Source organism: Drosophila takahashii, chromosome 2R (genome assembly GCF_030179915.1).
Source record: "Drosophila takahashii strain IR98-3 E-12201 chromosome 2R, DtakHiC1v2, whole genome shotgun sequence".
Lineage (NCBI taxonomy): Eukaryota > Metazoa > Arthropoda > Insecta > Diptera > Drosophilidae > Drosophila > Drosophila takahashii.
Genome location: NC_091679.1, coordinates 38969693 through 38989406, shown reverse-complemented (window position 1 = coordinate 38989406; position 19714 = coordinate 38969693). Strand labels below are relative to the sequence as shown.

Here is a 19714-nt window from a genome sequence, read left to right as displayed (position 1 = left end):
TGTTTCATATTTTCTTATTTTATTTATATTGCCTGTACGATTTTTTGCTGTATTTCCGCTGGTGCGTAATTTATGATTTCATTACGGCACTTTTATGGCGCTTCCGAGTGCCTCCAGGTAGTTTTGGGATACGAATCTGCGATGTTGTCATCGGTTGCCACAACTAGTTAACTTCGGTCTCCAGCTGGGAAGTTAACAGACGTCGTTTAGGAATTGGGGAAGTTATATATTGGTTTAAGAATATCACTTCCTTGCAATGAATTATCAAGAAAGTATATAGTACGGAATTTCCTCCATTTTTATAAAATTCTTTATTATTTGTCATATTTTTTTCCCTACATCCTTGACATCAAAACAAAAAGTTCTTCCCACACCAATGACACAGAAAAACAAAATGCTAAAAAATAATACCTATATGTTTTTCAAAAATGGTAATCTTGGTTTGGTGACGTTTGCGCTGACCTGAACTTCACCTTCAATTATCAGCTTAATAAAATTGCCACCAAAATGATTCGCTCTTATTGTTCAGACGAAATTCGATGACAATTCGCTGAGAAGACCTGGGAATTTCTTTTTCACAACTAGAGTAAACAACTCCATGACGAGTCTCCAAAGGCCCCATATCCTTAGTTCTAGAAAGAACAATATATTGGGCGTTGAACTCGATATAAAGCGACATTTGTCAAATAATACAAATTGCCTAATTGGTAATATATGTAATTACGTTTACCGGTGACATTGATACGCTATATAAATTATCGTTACCGGAGAGCGATTAAAGTTGGCAGAGAGTCAGAAAGGCAGAGTGAACCACACAAAAGGTGAAACAAGAAGAATTCGGCTCATCATCTGTCTAAAAATCAAAAGGGAGCAGCTTGGGGTACATGTATCTCTTCAAGAAATTTAGCTGATGAACCGAAATGAACCGACGGATCTTCTCTCAGAGAATTTTAGGCGCGACGCAATGCGTTGAGAGCAGCGCTGCGACTGCGAACCTGGCATATTTCTATATAAATCCGGTGTACTGGAAGGGAAACCAAACATTCCTGTTGCAGTCACCTCTCGAGCAGGATTACCCAGTCACTTAGTCAGTCGGACAACCAGTCAAAGGATATACACTCCCCGAAGGATAATCATGTTCACCAAGTCCATGTTGAGCTTCACCCTGGTTGTGGTGAGTAGCGAAGAAAAAGAACATGCATCCTGATCAGTGCAGTTACAAAAGTGTTACTCATGTGTCGCGAAAAAAAAAGAAGAATCCAAATTAATTTAATTACCTTGTGCTGTTCTGTGTTCCCCAGCAAGTTTTAGCACAATTAAATTTTTATTTGGCTGCTGCACCTTTTCTCAAGCGTTGAATCATTAGCAGCATCCGCCGATAAATTCAAAACTCAACTCGAGTGCATTCAACTGATCCGCACTTCCTGTCATATTCAATGGCATTATGTAAATCAGTTAATAAAATCACATCCTGTTTCTCCTGCAGGCCCTCTTTGCTGTCTGCCACACCAGTCCCGTTCCGGATAATAATGGCAAGTATACGGTTCCACAGCAATCCTCTAGCGATGGCAAATATCGCCCCAGCGACGATGGAAAGTACCATGGGAACTCGCAGAATGAAGGTATTTTCGTGAGACCATCATAGAAATATCGTGCCTAGTGCCACGCCCACTGACTGCATGCCGCTGCCGCCGCCCACTAACCCAACACCAGCAATGTGAAACAACAAAAAAAAAGCAAAATTGACTTGCCCAGAGATACTAACATACATACTATACCTCACATGTATATTTGTATAAACAACCGAATTCGATAACACACTTACTTATACGAATAATCTGCTGCTGACTCTCAAATAAGTTCAAGCTCAAGGCTGACGTCTGAAATTAGCGAAATTGTAAACAATATTCAGTATATCAAGGCCTTGAGCTGAGCTTCTATCACTAACAAAAAAGAACACATCTTACTTGAGCACTCTGATATTAAACATTCAATCTTTTATACTCGGCCTATAGGAAGGAGTGGTTCGCAAGATGGTTTAGGTAAACTATAGAAAGAAAAGAATCACAATCACACAATCCGAACTCATTCCACACAAAAAGCAGTCAAAATTAAAAAAATCCAAAAAGTGTATATTGTCTTAACTGTAGTTGAACGACTTTATAACTATAAATAACTCTAAATTTAAAGACTTTTAGACTCAACTGCCTACTTTGTACAAAAACCAAATGAGAAACTAATTAATTGTGTAAATATCTAATATTGGATATATATAACTTGAATAGTTTCGAATAGTCACTCACCCAAGCACTCAGACAATCAGAAGTTATACCCAATAGGCACCCAACTAACCTATTTGATTTCTCTTGTTCCCATGAAGGTCGCTATCATCACATGCCCCAGCCATACAGGCATGTGGACGATCAGCGTGAGCTTGGAATCTACCACCACATTCCCAATCCCTATGATGGCGGTTATGGACCCTATGCCGGTTTGAACCTTCCTTATGTCCATGACGACAGGCCCTACAAGTGAGTAACTGATCCTGGTTTAGAAAAAAAATTGTATTAAATATTTATTTCCTTTACAGCCACGACCTGTACACAGTAAGTAACGCCGAGTTTAACGTACCAGCAATCCCCTTGGAGTACGGCTTTCCCGATCATGAACCCCATCACCAACTGAGCACACAGTACTAAGAACCCACAAGAACCCACAAGATCCCCCCGAATTCCAACATCCGGCCAACACAACGAAACCTACTCCCCAAAAATTAAAAAAAAATTCCCGAAACACCCCTGCTTTCATAAACAATCCAAGCAAAAATGAGAACGTTTTTCGGCTCTGCAATTAAACTACACATTCCGCGCTACATGACACCACCCCCACATACGGTATCCTGCATGTCCCCCCAAAAATCCAAATCCCCTACCACAAAAAACCATGCAACGCACACACGCATGCCTACACAAGCCCGATCAGAAATCACGCCAATGATCACATGATTCGACCCACAAAAACACTCGCAGAGCACGACCACCAAGAAACCCACCACCACCACCAAGAGGACGACGACCACAACCACCACGACCACCACCACGCCAAGGAGTATCCTGTTCAACTACGATGACGAGGGTCGCCACAAGATTCTGCACAAGGAAGAGGTCCGCAAGCAGGACAAATACGATCATTCGTAAGTAGCTTATAATTCTCAAGTTGTTTTTTCGGCCTATAAAAATTAAGAGTTATTCTCTTGATTTCGATCTCTAGTAGTAGCATTCCAAAATCTTTTAACGATGACCTATAAATTCATTGATATTGCTAAAAATAAAATATTATTACGAAAGATCTTTAGTTCTTTAAAGTATTATATCGATTCCACCATAACCTTCTCAATAATTTATCTTTTACCCAACAGTTACCTGACCGAGAACGGAATCTACGGCGAGGAACAGGCCAAGCTCCACCACACTGGAGGAACCCACGCCAAGGGCTTCTATGAGTACACCGGCGACGATGGCAAGCTGTATCGCGTGAACTACGCCTCCAACGATGGCGGCTTCATGCCCGAGGGCGACCACATCCATCCGATTCCCGATGCCATCGCTCGTGCCCTCAAGTACGTGGAGGAGCAGCACAAGGCCAATGGCGGAGCTCAGTTCGACCATCGCGGCTTCCGCATCAATCACATGACCAAGGACATCAAGGCCCAGATCAAGGCGATACATCTGGAGAGGATGCCCAAGGAGCTGAGCGAGCAGATCCGCATGCTGGAGCACGAGGTGGAGCTCGCCGAGGAGGAGGAGCGCGAGGAGCAGGCCGAGCTGGAGCGCCTCCGCAAGGCAGCCAAGCTCCACTAAGTGCGAGGAACTCAACCGAGGAACTCGCCTCATCCACAGCCATATGTTCCCGCTACCCAAGCCCCCAGAAACAGTCCTAGTCCATCCAAATTCCAACACCCAAGTCCACACATTCCCCATGCATTTGCCGATCCCCCGCTGATCAGGGCAAACACTATAACAAGCCATCGCAATACCGCAAAAAAATCCACAAAAAAAGGAAAAGGAAGGTGAAGAATGTCAGCATATCGAATTGCAACAGGAGAATATTCGTACATATAGTCCGCTCCTATGTTATTTCGTATTTATTTATCTGTCGAACTTGTCGAATTTGACGATGTTGCTATGCATAAGATAATTAATTTGTTATTATGATATATCGAAATAAAACCTACTAAATATTTGTTATAAATTACCAAGAATTTTATGAATTTGAAGATCACCAAAGGCCCTTGAGTTGAACAGCATAATTCGTTTCAAAGGCCGAATCGCAGTTGATAATGAGAGTATCTGACATTTTGCCAAAAATATAATCAACATTTTCAATACACAATATACGGGCAGTGGTTAAGAATTAATGGGTTTGTTGAACCCACTAAGGCGAGACCAAAACAAGTCTCAATTCTCAATCTAAGTACGTGTTCTCTGTAGGCGCCGAATACATTTTGGTATACACATTTCCGATAAGCGGGATTTGACCCAATTTTTTCAAGCTTATATTAAGTCTGACCTTGCACCCGCTAGACAAGTTACAGTCATAATTATAAGTAGGATGACACTACTCTTTAGTTTCTAGTTGAACACATTATCATATCGCCAGCGGAAGTCAAATTCCTCTTACTCACAAAAAATTGAAATCAAGGTTTAACACAGAAAATTCCACATCACTGTAGATGGTAGAAGACGTAGTGACGAATCGGAGTGTCCACGAGGTGACTAATATATATTGCCTCTATATTAAAAAGTGCTACGATAGTCTGATTGAGTAATTCATCAATCAAAAGTTTCTCAGTTTAATTGAAAGTAAAGGCCTGAAAAAAAGTTTAATCACTTTTCGTTACAAAATACGATACCAGATCGTTGCGATCGTTACTGATTTTTTTACCTCTTCAAGAGGTGTTTTTGCTTGATTGTTTTCAACTAAGATACTATTCGCAGCACGCTTTTGAGCTTGGTGAGAAATAGAAAAAGCTTTTAAGGCGTTAACACAAGCTACCAAGCTTAATGGTCTATAATCAATAGATAAACGAAAAAATGGCTGACTTCAAATAAGCGAATCACTCGAGTTAATCTTCTGTTAAATATTTAAAATAAATATTTTTATTAATTGAAGAAGGCTGAACACACGGTTTTTAATCATCTAATTAGGAATCTCAATGCTTGGTGATGACCACATTGGCTGGAGCTGGCTGCTTGGCATAAAAAGCGGAGTTAACGCCGTCATCTACAAGGAGAAACCCAATAAATCAGGGTTCTTACTGTGATTTCTTTAAATGTGTATGTAGATACAAACTTACAGGTGATCACTGGACGGAAACCGTTGGCATCGGCCAGGTATTTGACTCCCACTCGCAGACCCTCGGGTGTGATGAAGGAGTAGGCCCCCTCCACTTGCTCCTCCTGCTGCTGGTTGCCAATGTTCACCGGCACTCCTCGCTCCTCCCCATGGATCCCATTTTCTGTCTCATAGTTATAGGCATAGGAACCCGCTCCGTAGTTCACATCGTTCTTTTGCTCCACAATCCTGGCCTGGGCAGCGGCAATGTAGGGATTGTACTTCTTGTAGAAACCGTCGTAGAAACGTCGCAGGTTGTACAAATCGCGGTTCCTGTAGTACAGATCCCTGTAATAGGGATTCCGCAGGTATGGATTGTATTGTGGCTGTCCTTCACAGGCGATGGCAGCCAAAGCGAGTACAAAAAGGCAGGACAACTAAAAGCACACGAAACATTAGATCACAACACATTTCGGGATTTCTGGAGAGTTCACTCTGATTTACCAGCTTCAAAGACATTTCGATATTTTTTGGCGACTTTTAACGATGATCTGTCCGACAGAACTGTAACAGTTTCCGCGCCACGAAACGTTTTATAACCAACTTTGATTCCAACCTACCCATTTTGCATAAGCATCAAATTTCAGCCAATAAAATTCATTATATTCGGCCAACGGCCAGCAAAAAAAACTTTCGTGCCAGAGAGTTTGACAATTTCCGTTTAGAATTTAGATTGGTTTTTATTATAATTCGCGTATCTTTTGTTTGTATAATTAAAATTTAGAGTAGCCGACAAAACGATTGGCTAAACAAGCAAAAAATAAAAAACACAGCTGGGGGGCGTTAAGTGTTTATTCGTGTTTAGCCATATGAAAATATAAATGCTAATCTCGATTATAGACATATATTGTATTCAATAGTGAAATTCGAGAAGCCGGTGAATAAATTAATTTAGATTTACATTTTCAATTATTTTCCACCCACTTTGGCTTACATCACTACTACAAAATTACAGATTAATTAACTTTCTATAAGTATTTCGTGAAAACCAAAACGTAATTATTTAGGTAATCAATAAAATGGCCAACAAACTTTAGATTTCGCTTCAACTCAACTCAATTGTGTCGATTATAATTTATTGTTTCCATCTGAAATTGAGGTGAATAAGGCATGAATGGGCTACTGAGACCCGGGCACATGAATAAATATGAATGAAGTTGGAGTTGGCTGTGGAGAAGATATTTTGGAGGAGGGATTAGGGGGTTTGGGGGATGCGAAGGGGAATTCATCTCGATTGCATCGCCGGCCTTCACATTTCGCGTGCGATTTGACAGCAGTCAACGAGTGCAACAATAGCTATGTAATTGTGTCTACACTAGTCAGCAAAAGTCACGTGCCAGCCAAGACGAGTTTTCGTTTTATTAATTGGCACCTATTATGTGCACCTTAAAACGAGAATACTATATATTTAACGGCCTAAATTAGCATTCTCATAGCCGAGATAGCTGAGAACAAAACAAATTGAGATCAATAAGCAATCCAAGTTAGTCCAAACTTATTTCCATTCCATTCAAAACAGAATCCACATCTGGCACTATAAATGTCCAAATGTTAGCAATTCGTATTCTTTATGGTTCCGATTCTGAAGTCGCGGCTCAGCGGAATGCGTTAAATAAGATCTGCCTATGGGTCAGACAAAAGATCTTTATTAGCTCATTTGCATAAACGAGCCGCTGAATATTTGTCGTCTAATTAATTGGCTCGAATTTATTTAAGTTGGCTATTTAAATATTCATTGAGGATTTGTGTTTGCTTAGAGCATCTAAACGTGTTGTCTGTGGCTTGATAAATTGTTAAACAGCAGACTTAGCATGTAATCAAGACCAATGAAGAAGTTCGGTTGTTTTAATACGGACTGTACCCATATTAATTTAAAAGAAGCAACCGATGACAAGGGATTGGTATAATGCAACCACACCTTAAATAATTAATCAGATTCTCACACTCCAAATTGCTCAACACATGAGTGACAAAACAATTAGAACATAAATTATTCAATGGGCAATTTAGATAAATGGGAATGGGCCACCCCTCGTCCTTTGGTTATAAAACTAATGGTCTTTGAATGCCAGAGCTCAGTTAAAGTGAAGAGTGGAAAGGTCAGAAGACAAAGAGCAGCCGAAAATGGGAAAACAACGTTCTTACGAGGATTACACCTACATGGCCAACATAATGTTCAAGACCCTGGGCTACGATCTATTCGATTCACCCAGACCCAAATGGCAGAATCTTCTCCTACGCTGCTATTTTGTTCTGTGCGTGGTGAGCAACTTCTACGAGGCATCCATGGTGACTCTCAGGATCATTCAGTGGGAATCCTTGGCCGGAAGTCCGTCGAAAATTATGCGACAAGGTCTGCATTTCTTTTACATGTTCAGTGCCCAAGTGAAGTTTGTCACTTTTATGATACACCGAAAACGCCTACGATTGCTGAGTAACAACTTGAAAGAAATATATCCACAAGATGAGGAAAAGCAGAAGATTTACGGTGTCAATAGATTCTACCTATCACGAACCACTCGATATGTTTTGTATTTCTATTACTTCACCATGGTCCTCATGGCTTTGGGTCCTGTCATTCAGTCCTGCATTATGTATCTAATTGGGTTCGGAAAATCCGAGTTTCCGTATCAACGTATTTTTCCCACACGCCTTAGCTTCGATTCAGAAACCCCAATGGGTTATGTGGTTGCCTACGTAATCGACTTTACTTATAGTCAATTAATAGTGAATGTGAGCTTGGGAACGGATCTTTGGATGATGTGCATCTCGAGTCAGATCTCAATGCACTTTGCCTACTTGGCCAAGGTTTTATCATCCTACTGTCCAAATAAAGAAAGAGAACAAGAAGATTGCTGTTTTATAGCAGGGTTGGTTAAAAGACATCAACTAATTCTAAGGTGAGTTAGAACAACTTACTAAATTTAGCAACCTTTTTAAACTATTTTATTATTTTTTTGCAGCTATCACAAGGACGTTAATAATGTATTTGGACTTCTATTGGCCTCTAATTTGTTTACCACCGCCAGTTTACTATGCTGCATGGCTTACTATACTGTAGTACAGGGTTTTAATATGGAAGGCATTTCATACATGATGCTATTTGTTAGTGTAGCAGCTCAATTCTACATGGTCAGCTCACACGGACAAATGCTCATCGACTGGGTGGGTAAAAGTTACTAATATATTTGTATGCACCTACTAAATACCTTTCTTAGAGTACCAATATAGCTGAAGCTGCCTACGAAAACAATTGGTATGAAGGATCATTGCAATACAAAAAGAGAATACTTTTTCTAATGGCGCAGGCCCAACGTCCTGCGGAGATATCGGCCAAGGGAATTATTATCATTTCCCTCGAAACCTTCAAAATAGTAAGTTTCCTATCATAAAATCGTATTTCACTAATAATTTTTGATGCTTTGTAGCTGATGACCATCACTTACCGATTCTTTGCGGTTATACGTCAAACTGTGGGAAAGTAATTTATGTAGAACTATACCCACTTGAAACTACAGTCACTTATCAAGTTATTATATAATGGAGCAGTTTGGAAAACAAAATTATGCCTCATCTTTGAAATTTCCATCATTTTCTTTAGTAAACATGACTTTATGTCTATAAATCTAAAAATACTTGTACTTTTATTACTCAATTTGACTATTCCGTTAGCCAAAACAAATGAACTAAGAGAAGCCAATATGAGGATATACTGCAACGAATTTGTGCCCTACGGAATAAGAACTCATATTGTCATAACCATAGAACGGCTACCAGTTAAGTCCAGGATTACGATACTTCTCAGTGCTTCCGATTACCTATTGGCCTTTTTTGAGGTCGGAAATGTTGCAAAAGAGATGCCACCGAAATTTGAAAAAACCTCATCCATCAGTAATGAGCTCTCATTTTTCGGAATCAAGACAAAAATAAAACCTGATTATGAAGATGGATACTACGCCAGTTTAGTCGCTACTTTTTGGTCGGCTAGGAATACATTTCTTACGCTACTTGGTCGACTGAAATCAATAAGGATATATGAAGTAAAGGAAGTTTTACCTATTGAAGTAATCCTTCCCCAGCATTGTTCTCCGCAACTGATAATGCCAACGTGTTCAGATCCCCAAAACCCGAAACAGGTTCTTATCACTCGGGGCTTCCTTATCAATGCTTTATTTCTGGAAAATTGTAACCTACCAATTAATGGTGTTTATAATTGGAGTGTGAGGGATGCGGTTGGGTTAAGTGAGTAGTCCAGTCTAATAAATCACCCTTTCAATCCATCATTTCCACAGCACAGTTTGCATCATATTCGACCAATACTCCATATCTTAATATTCGGCCATTTGCAATGCGGTTTCCCACTTCCTATGAATTGTGGAGGGATTTGTATGTTCTGCAAGTCGAGGGAAAGTTGAATGGATTGTATTTTGCAGCTCGATGCTATCTTAAATTGATAATGGGTCAAGTGGAAGCCGTAATTTTGGGTGGCAAATCTAGGCGGGCTCAGCAAAGTGAACAACTTTGGATAAATGGCTCTTTGAGTTACGATTCATCTAAGAGAACTACGGACATTCAGTTTTCAAAATATAATTGGAACTGCTATTCATATGACGATAGTCGTAATCCCTTTTGCCATAGGAACATATCGTCGGGTGAGATTTTTTAAGAGAGACTTAATTAGTACTTTTAATCTATTCCTTTTTAATAGTTGCGGTGTTTTCTATTCCTGCCAATGCCTTAAAGAACAACTGCAGATATATATTTCGCTTGCAAGTAACTAGAGATGACAATCCAACTATTTCATCGCGAAAAGTGCAAGTGGTTACAGTGATCAAGAATAAAACCCTACAAGTAACGATTGAATGCGTGAGAAATTGTCAAAAGGATTACTTTATTCCGAATGCAGAGGTTCATCTGTTTGCAAGATGCTTAAATTGTGGAAATCAAAATGTAGTGTGCAAATGGTATATTGATGGTCAGTTTGTGGTAGCTAACCATGATTTTTTAATCCATATACGAACGTCATCGAATGCAACGCGGATTAGAGTTCTTCTGTCATCGGATGATGGCCGAACCGGCCGGAAAAGTAAAACCCTGATTAAAAACTTAGGTCCCACTGGCGGAAAATGTTCGATTTATCCAAAAGAAGGTAACGAGGCGGTCACCGCATTTTTTCCTTGCTGTCAAAACTTTGTATCGTCGAACAATCCCATCGAATTTTGGTATTTCGTCGGCCCAGTTCTTATCGGTACTTGTGTCGACTGCACCTGTGAGGTTTTCCTACCTATCACTAATATCATAAAAGTGGTTATATGTGATGCATTATATGCATGCCACACCAGTTGGATAAATGTTAAGATCAATGCACTAAAGAATGTTCCCTTGGATGTCCCAAACCTACTTGCTAAAGGACTTCTTCATCGGTATTTGCAAAACGTGCAATCTATAACTCAGCATATAAGTAAACCGGAATCTGGAATGATTATTCTAAAGAATTTTACAACCATTCATCCCCAATCGCGAAGTTCCCTTGCAAGATTGGCTAACCTTACCCTAACATTAGCACACCGTTTATATCCCGAAGGTCAAAAGAAGGATACTTTACTAACCATGGTGGTTCAGAAAATGAATGATAATTTCGAGGCAATATACCTGGATGATGATGTAAACTTTCTGGCGGAACCACCTTTTCGCAGCATTAGATTAGCTTGCTTAGAAGTTTATGAAGTAATGAAAAGGTTGTGCAAGAGGACTCCACGTCCACCATGGCCAATTTATAACAAATACTATCAGGCGTATACAACGGATAAATTGGATCAGACTCTTCTTGAAAAATTGGTGGCAAAAACCGAGAAAAACGAAAAAATCGTTGTTCCATGGGCTTTCTGGCTAAACTCCACTTGGGAAACGGAGCGTCTATATCGCCACTTAAATTATTCTCGCGGTAATATTTACCGCTCAGGTGTTGGTGAAAAAAGAAAGATAACGCCAAGCAAAGTTACGCTGAACGTTCAATGTTTTAAAACTTTTCCGAAAAAAAAGATTCGAGTGCATACAAGCGATAAGATTCACTTGGTTATTATAACTCCAGCCGTTTTTAAGGATATTCTGGGAACGAATAAGGGAAGAGTCTGTCTTAAAGTGGTATCCATTATACAGCAACTGCATTGGTGGTATCCACTGGAAAAGAAGCCCAGTTCTTTGATAGTTTCTGTGCGCATTTACCAAAATGAAGATAACTTGCCTGTTCCGATCTCCCTAAATCACAGTCATATTAAATACAAGACTATAAATACATATAACAAGGATACTTTCTTTAAGAGTAACATAACCTCTGCAAGATCGGATAATAATCGAAAAGCAGGGATATACGTCGATTGCACGAGAGAAGGAAAACTTCAAACATTTCGGACAGTTCGTATATACCGCATAATGCTGATGGAGCACACAATGCTGGCTGTCCACTTCACCAAAGCCACTCACAAACTTCAGGTTGTCCTGACACTGAGAAACAAGCCTTTGTTTCGTCAGATTTCCAGGTCCAAGTGCACGGTGCCGGCGAAGACCAAGGGTAAGACCCTTCTTCTGCTGAATAACTGCCATAATGCCCAACGGGCTTATATGGCAGTGCGGATTTGCTCGAACGTTACGATAAGGAATAGCCCAAAAACTCCGGTCAAAAATGGACCTGCTGAATTCACGTTCGCATTTCAAATTCGCAGCTGCGACCATTGGTCATACGACTCTCGTCCGGATAAACAACATTGGCTGCAATACGGATGCTATCCGGCGATGACCCTCAGTGTGAAGTCGGGAATCCGTTGCATTTGCGATGTCCTGGGCACATATACCAACTATCTGTATTATATTCCCAGTATTGAGGTTCCAGGCTGTGTTTATAGCGAAGCACAACTTAATTACTTCGTTCTTGTATTTTATTCTATTATCTTTTTGTTGATACCACTTTGGATAATATGGTTGTATTTCTACCGCAATCGTTTCCCTAGTAAGACCATTTTTATTCCGGAATTCGAAAGGAAAGACAAATCTACGGGGGAGCTACATGATTTGCTAATCTCGTTGAGAACAGGAGGTCGTTTGAATTCCGGAACCACAGCTTCCCTGAAACTGGTACTTTTTGGCCCATCGGATGATGAGCGGGTAATCAGAGTTAAACAGGATCCTGAGCATCCTTTTCTCAACGCCAATAGCACACTGTTTCTTTGGATACGAACTCGAGATATCCGTATACCTACTAAAGTTATCGTTTCACACGACAACGCTGGTCGTTTTCCCAGTTGGTTTCTCCGTCGCATCGAGGTGAACGATATCCAGACCTTCGAAACGCAGGTTTTCCTCGCCCGGCAATTTGTGGCCAAAAGGAAGCTATTACTAACATCAGCCCTGATTTACAAACGTGGCGATGTGCGTTTCTTTGACAAATGGAGAAAGAGATTTTGCTTGAACTTTGAGATGCTCTGGATCAATTGGTCACTGTGGCAACCGGTCACCGGAAATTGGAGGGAAACCAGTCAATTTCCACGAATAACCCGAGCCAAAAGATTTTGCGTGTTCATCAGTAAGCAATTTGTTATCTATACAACCTGTGCCACGTATTTCGGCCTCACAACGACCGAAAGTTTACAATTATTCCGAGACAAGTTTCTGGATTACAAAGACCTGCTGGTACTAACCATTTTTTGCTGTGTTTTGGATATTATCTTTCAAGTGATGTTTCGCACCATCTACTGGAAATGCAGTTAAACGGGATCTTAATAAAAAAATGAATAAAATATGAAAATAATAATAAAGTACACTTGAACTTTTTATTGGTTAAACTTCAAATCGTGGGAAAGATGTGAGATATGTAGCTAATTACTTGGCCATAAAGTCAAAGAGAATATTGCCGTGACAAATTATCAAATAAGGGGGAGTTCCTAAGTTCCCACTCGCATATCGCATATCAAATGTCTTGGCCGCGATTTGCATTAATTAACCATGAGCCGTAATCGACGACGCCCACGTGCTGCAGATCGATCCCTCTGCCATTTAAGATGTCTGTCAATTTGCATAAATCACATTAATAAAACTGGGCCCAACGACACTCGGATGCCCAGACGGATTAGCATAGAGTTAGCTAAATTCTAAATGCTGATATATGATTCATATCACTTATTTTGCTACATGCTCCAGTTAAGAGTTTCGCCTTCCTGACCACACGAACCAGTTAAGGCCGCCAAAGCAGAGCACAGTTGGCTAATGGCTATCCTTGACCATGAAATGGGCAGCTTATGCCGGGCTTATACCCACTCCAATCCCCCCAAATCCAAAAAATGCAGTAGCTGGGATCGCGACATGACCAGAACCACTGACATTTAACCGCGGCAACTGGTTCGCCATTGGTGGCTTCTGCTGCGGTGTGCAATTATTTATTTATGCCTGCATTGACATTAGCATTAGCCAGTGCAAAGTATGCCAGGCTGGACCGCAGACCAAGCCGAACCCAGCCACAAAGTTGGCCGAAAGGCGGCTCTAGCTTCTTACGCAACAGCTAAATCAATGCGGACAACCGATTTACAGAGATGCCACTCCGAAGATCTGTCTTTTGGCTATTAACATTTGATCTTGAGCTCAAAAGGATTTTGGCTAGATTTTTAATACATTTTTTTTTAATATCTTAAGAGCTTTAGCCAATCTTGGTGTCACAAAAATCTCTTGATCTTTGGCTAGAGATTTTAAGTTAAAGCGTAGGCTTTTGAAAACATTCCAGTGATATCAATAAATTTTAGAGGCGATTTTCAATCCAACCAAAGAAAAACTTAGGGAAAAAAAACTTGAAATTATTATTATTATTATTTTCCCTCTTTCTCATATTATCATTTGATCTTAAATGTAGGGTATTCCTAGAACATTTCACAACTAATCCAATTGTCTCGCGTTTATAAAACAGTAGACAAAAGTTGGCACCTCGGATCGGCGCTATCGCGTGGCCAGCATGCCCGTCCCCCTGCTGGGTATCAAATTGCAGACACTACTCAAAACGTCTTTAAAACAAATTACGTTGTATGCCGTAAAGAACGCGTCGCGACCTTCAAAGTGGCCAGCGGGCGAGAACTGGTTGGGGCAAGCAGAATATGACCATATAGCCATATAACCAGACGGCGGATAGCCAACTGACATTTGGTGGCATCGGGTTCTATAATCGCCGAAGCCATGCGTAACATTTCAAGGTTCCGCCGCCTAATAATAAGCCCAGATGGGAAATGCTCAGCCGAGAACATAAATCTCGGTGGGCAGACAGCGGTTTATTGCGGTTAGTGCGAGTAAAAACACATTTAAAAGTAGTACAATAAATATTAAAATTAATACAGTCGAATGTCTTCATAATTATTGCGACCCAGCCAAAAAGAAAAAAAAGAGCGAGGGAATATCCAAAGATTTTGACTTCCACCTCGACGACTTCGCCTTTAACTTGTTCAGTTCAGGCCCCAAAAAAAAAAAAACAAAGTTCGTACTATATGGATTTTCTTCTTTTTTCCGATCTTTTTTTAGTTGCCAAAGACAATAACAATACAATACGGCCACAATCTTTGGGACAATCTTGTCACGAAATTCTGTCGCCGTCTGTGCCGGAGTTGCAGATGGAGGATGGGGTTTCGGGCCGGAGTTTGCAGACAAAGTCGAAAAGTCTAAGAGTCTGGCCCCATCTGCTGGCCCAAAGCTATTCATTAGACGCGCCTACACTTTGGCAGCGACGACAACAACTTGGCGTTTAGCAATTTCTGGCATTTTGACCCCGTGCACGGCTTCAGTTTGAGGTCTGCCCATGGGTTTTTGGGCTTGGGTACTGGATACAGAGTACTGAATACTGAATACTGAATACTGAATACTAGATACTGGGTACCAGTAACGCCGCTCCGATGGCTGCCTGACTTTGATTGCGACGACCGATTAATGCAGCGCATTTAAATGCAACGGTTCACTCCCCCTCAAAAAAAAAAAAGCACCGGGTCTGCCCCATTTCGAGTCAGGTGGCAACGCCGGCGGCCGAGATCGGTATCTTTATTATCATTATCATTTAGCTGGGGCGTATCCATCGACCGTTCTTCTTTCGTCGCTTGCTGGGTGACTACACTGAAGAAAATACTAAAGTATACTTATTATCAAGCTATCTTTATAAGGTTTCCATTAGAAGGACTCAAAGATTTCATGACTCTTGCTAATGTTAGTTTAAAAATCCCTTCAGACATCGTTAAGTTACTGTTTGAGAATTTTTATAAAACTATAGATTTTCTCAACCATTAAGATAACTTTCCTAAATAATAACTTAAAAAAAATCTATTAAGAAACCATTAATAAATTCTTAAATACCCGCTTTGAATAGATATTTTAATCTATACATTTTTCGAACAATAATATGATAGATCTACCTCTTTCTTCAGTTTTTATACCCGTGTAGCTATTTCCGCCGGCTGATGCAATTACCAAGCAATAGATTTAAATGTGTATAGACGCTCTGCAAAAACAAGCTGAAACAATTGCATAAATTAAGTGTACTTAGTACAGAGTTAGTTCTTTATTTCCAGCCCAGAACAGTTGGGTCTCTGCTGCTCTTTGGAAACGGTGACGTCGACTGCAACTGCGACTGCGACTTAGGCGTTGAATCTTTAGTTTAGTTTTTCTTCTCTCTTTAGTCAGCCATCTCGACACCCACCCACCCAGCCATCCCAACCCCCCTCCCCACCAATATACCCCACTACTAGTTAGTTGTTGTTTGTTAGTTGTTCGTTGTTGGTTTTGGCCGTACTCGTGTCGCAGCTTTGCATCTTGTCTATGTGTGTGCAACGCTTTGCCAACTGAAACCGAATTGTTTGCAGCCTCGCCAGTGCAATTTTCGTATAAATAGACTCACCTGCCGGCATTGGGCATCATTAAATAAAAACGTTCGTTCAATTAACAACTGCAGTGTGCTGAGGACCCAGTCGAAAGGATATTTGTGCCTTTTGGATTACACTTCTGATCTTCGAACAAGATGAAGAACGTAAGTGACCGAAAGGATTCGAGTGGACAAGAAAACAATAGAGTATTCCAATGAAGGATGTATTGGGAAAAGTGTTTAACATAGTGAAAATGCCGACAATAATTTATTAAAGTAAAGGAGGTGAAAAAGTGGTTGAAAATTTTAAGGATGCTTAAAAAAACACAAATATATTATATTTTTTATATTTTTGTGTTAGACACTAAAACATCTAAAAGATTATTCAAAGTCAACGCATTTTTAGAACAATATATTTTCCTAAAAAAACTTTTTTAAAAAATTAAAATAATCAATAAGTTTGATTTAGGGCCATATTTAAGTTTTTCCCATAAATGTGTTCCATTAGGTTTGATTAGACAAACCCGAGCTTAAAATAATGCCAGAATCCAGAAGTTTTCCAGAAATTAGTGGCTCCCTTTCAATGTGTCAGATGTAGACTTTCTGGGCATTTCATCTCTCCCTCATAAATGCATAAAATTTATGACCATAAATGCTCGGGTGATAAAAGCTCTCGTAAATCAATCGCCTAAGGTGAGCTGCATAGCTTTTAGGGCATTTATTACTGCCAGAGGCCCTTCAGAGTTTTTGCGGCTAAATCTTTCGCAATTACGAGGCCCGCCGGCAATAAAGGCGGGTGCAAAAACATATAGCATATTGCCAACGGGGGCAGACACGTCTTGCCATTTGAAAGGCTTAAAAGCCAAAGGCAATTAACGGACTGGGATTCGGATTCCGAGGCAGCGTGTAAGCCAAAGCCACGCAAAGGTCACAGTCAGACCAATGGACCAACACCTGGACCTGGCAGCTGTCCATCGGTCTGAAAAGTTCAGACACGAAATTGGAAACCCAAAATGAAAAGCCATTCGGCTCAGTTCAGTTTAGTTGAGCGACAATTGCCCAAGAGTCGAAGATCTCGGGGTTGCCAAAAAATAAATAAAACGAAGACACCTCCGATGGGACAGAGGACCACGCCCCGCGATTTCCATGCTCTTTTGTGTACGAGTTAATTGAGTCAGTCGACACATAGAGTGTGTGTGGAAATGTGGAAAATATTTAATTGCCATCTATTTGCCGACCTCAAAAGGTGTCTAAAAAGCTCGGTATGTGAGAACAGCAAATAAAATGGCTAAGGCAATAAATCTCGGCTCTCGGACCCGCTGGCATTGCATAATGCTAGCACTCATGGCACGATCTCAAGACGTTTATTAGCTCGGTTAACATTGCGGAACCCTCTTCATTTCGTTTTCCCTTCGACAGTTTGCTCTCTGTCTGCTGGTCGCCCTGGTGAGCTGCTGCCAGGCTGCCCCCCAAAAAGCGGAGGAGCCGATCGCCATCATCAACCAGGAGTCCAACATAGAACCAGATGGTTCCTACAATTATTCGTAAGTAATGCGAATTGGAAAGTGATTAAGGTATATAGTCAGACAACTCAATCAATTGTATTATTAGCTAATGTCATTAGCCAGTCATCTAAGTACGTGTTAATCAGCTCATTAGCTTTACACGCTAATTGAACTTCAACCTTTAATTATCTCCTGGCTCTGAAATTCATTGTAGTTTACAGATCTCCGTGTTATAACAAGTTAAATCTGTCCGTTGTTAAAAACTAAATTTTAAAAGCATACTTTGGGGACTTGCAAATAAATATAAAATTTAAAAAGAGCCCCTAAAAAGTAACTTTATTTTTTCTGATAAACGATCAGCCAATCTGAATAAGCTAAACTAAATCTTTTTGTTATCCCCCAGCACCACTTTCCCCTAAACCCATTAACAAAACCAGCTATTCTATAAAAAACCCAAGAAGAATATGCTAATTGAGCTAACGAAATATGGATTAATGAACCATATTTAAATAGAAGTCTGCACAGAAATGCTAAAAGTTAAACTGTTGATTGAATATTAATTTGATTTGCCTGGCGCCAGCTTTTAAGATATATATTCGCAAGATTTCAAGGTGAATTTGGTTAAAGCCTGTGATGATTATATGTACTTGGTACTTGCAGATACGAGACGGCCAATGGAATCAAGGCCGAGGAGACCGGAACTCTGAAGAAGGCCACCGCCCCGGAATCCAGTGACGTGATCATCGCCAGGGGATCGGTGTCGTACACCGCACCCGATGGCACCCTGATTACCCTGAACTATACGGCCGATGATGAGAACGGTTTCCAGCCGCAGGGCGATCATCTGCCCACTCCGCCACCAATCCCACCAGCGATCCAGAAGGCTCTGGACTACCTGCTCGCCCTGCCCCCGGCAAAGCGTCGTTAGGAGGGGATTAACACCCTAGATTCTCAGCCAACAATGATGACCAACTAAACGATTCTAATGTGTAGATGCTGCGCTGTTGCTACAAGTTTATTGCACATCCCCCACACCCCAGATCCCTAGACAATCACACATAAGACACAAGCCAAGGGCTGGAGCCACCTCCCCCTTCTCCTTATTTCACTGGGGAGGTGGTCGAAGGTCGGCCAAATCCACTGACTGAAGAACACGAAACTCAAACGGATTTGAGGGACAACACCACACTGAACAACCAACACAACACGATGATACAGATGTAATCCAGTCTGCTTTCTTGCTTTCTTCCACGATCAAACACTCTCTTCTACGCGAATTTCTTCAGATCTTTTAGTCGCCGGAACTTTGCCATTTTCGGACTCATGTGATATCGTCGATTTATCAATGAAATCAACAAAGAAAATGTAAAAAAAAGAACAAACAATAATATACAGGAATATTATCCACAGCAAACTTTGTGTAAATAGTCTGTATAATTAGAAAGATTTACACGTAGTCTAAGCGAAGATGTGAAGAACTATGAAGATATTCTTTAGCCTTAGCTGCAAATAAAGAATTAAAGATTCTTTCGAAAAGTAAACAAGTCGATCGTTTTAATGGGCAAACAAATGACCTCTAATAATCCTTAACAGTCAAAGCCTCAATAGCTAGTATCTGGTTTCAAAAGCAGCTTCGGCTTTTAAAGAATTCCACTCCCACTGATCGTCTTCTGAGCTTCTGTCGTGGTCATAAATCTAGACTCGCAATTCTCCAAATAACAGCGATGACAAACGTTAAACTTAATGAATGCACAAAACTTGTTGGCCAGATGCATACTCAGGTTGAGGATATAGTTTACATGGGATACTATCTTAGACTATCCGTCTATTCATAGATTCTGTCTGTTTTTTTATTGTTCCATTCTGTTTTGCACTTCAAGGCAAGATTTGATAGATTCATTTTATGCAAAGTGGCCAGACGCAGGCTGTTGCCAAAAAT

At 40.5% G+C, this 19714-nt stretch overlaps 5 protein-coding genes across 9 annotated transcripts; 4 read left to right on the top strand and 1 right to left on the bottom strand.

Annotated features, from left to right (window-relative positions):
* Positions 1-1054: 1054 nt before the first annotated feature.
* Cpr49Ac (Cuticular protein 49Ac) lies at positions 1055-3861 on the top strand. 2 transcript variants are annotated; one of them, XM_017147196.3, is made up of 7 exons: positions 1055-1174; positions 1487-1622; positions 2016-2042; positions 2381-2531; positions 2591-2606; positions 3030-3193; positions 3419-3861. In XM_017147196.3, exons 1-7 carry the CDS (start codon positions 1136-1138, stop codon positions 3858-3860), a joined length of 975 nt encoding a protein of 324 aa, XP_017002685.1. In that variant the 5' UTR covers positions 1055-1135; the 3' UTR covers position 3861. The 2 variants fall into 2 exon arrangements, with proteins under 2 accessions (XP_017002685.1, XP_070069376.1); XM_070213275.1 differs by lacking the exon at positions 2016-2042.
* A 1296-nt stretch (positions 3862-5157) lies between these two features.
* Cpr49Ad (Cuticular protein 49Ad) lies at positions 5158-5868 on the bottom strand. Its single transcript, XM_017147218.3, has 3 exons — positions 5839-5868; positions 5357-5771; positions 5158-5283 (listed from the first exon to the last, which is right to left on the bottom strand). Exons 1-3 carry the CDS (start codon positions 5851-5853, stop codon positions 5213-5215), a joined length of 501 nt encoding a protein of 166 aa, XP_017002707.2. The 5' UTR covers positions 5854-5868; the 3' UTR covers positions 5158-5212.
* Positions 5869-7518: 1650 nt separating this feature from the next.
* On the top strand, positions 7519-8879 carry Or49a (Odorant receptor 49a). Its single transcript, XM_017147183.2, has 4 exons — positions 7519-8294; positions 8358-8559; positions 8613-8768; positions 8823-8879. The coding sequence occupies exons 1-4, from the start codon at positions 7519-7521 to the stop codon at positions 8877-8879; spliced, it is 1191 nt and encodes a 396-aa protein (XP_017002672.2).
* A 50-nt stretch (positions 8880-8929) lies between these two features.
* On the top strand, positions 8930-13180 carry LOC108061128 (polycystin-1). Of its 4 annotated transcripts, none has more exons than XM_070213331.1 (3): positions 8930-9636; positions 9687-10046; positions 10103-13180. In XM_070213331.1, exons 1-3 carry the CDS (start codon positions 9009-9011, stop codon positions 13156-13158), a joined length of 4044 nt encoding a protein of 1347 aa, XP_070069432.1. In that variant the 5' UTR covers positions 8930-9008; the 3' UTR covers positions 13159-13180. The 4 variants fall into 4 exon arrangements, with proteins under 4 accessions (XP_070069432.1, XP_070069434.1, XP_017002673.2 ...); XM_070213333.1 differs by having other exon boundaries at positions 9687-10041; positions 10103-10304; XM_017147184.3 differs by having other exon boundaries at positions 9495-9636; positions 9692-10046; positions 10103-13179.
* Positions 13181-16331: 3151 nt separating this feature from the next.
* Positions 16332-19319, top strand: Cpr49Ae (Cuticular protein 49Ae). The gene is made up of 3 exons (XM_017147279.3): positions 16332-16435; positions 17690-17814; positions 18436-19319. The coding sequence occupies exons 1-3, from the start codon at positions 16427-16429 to the stop codon at positions 18701-18703; spliced, it is 402 nt and encodes a 133-aa protein (XP_017002768.1). The 5' UTR covers positions 16332-16426; the 3' UTR covers positions 18704-19319.
* The last annotated feature ends 395 nt before the right edge of the window (positions 19320-19714 follow it).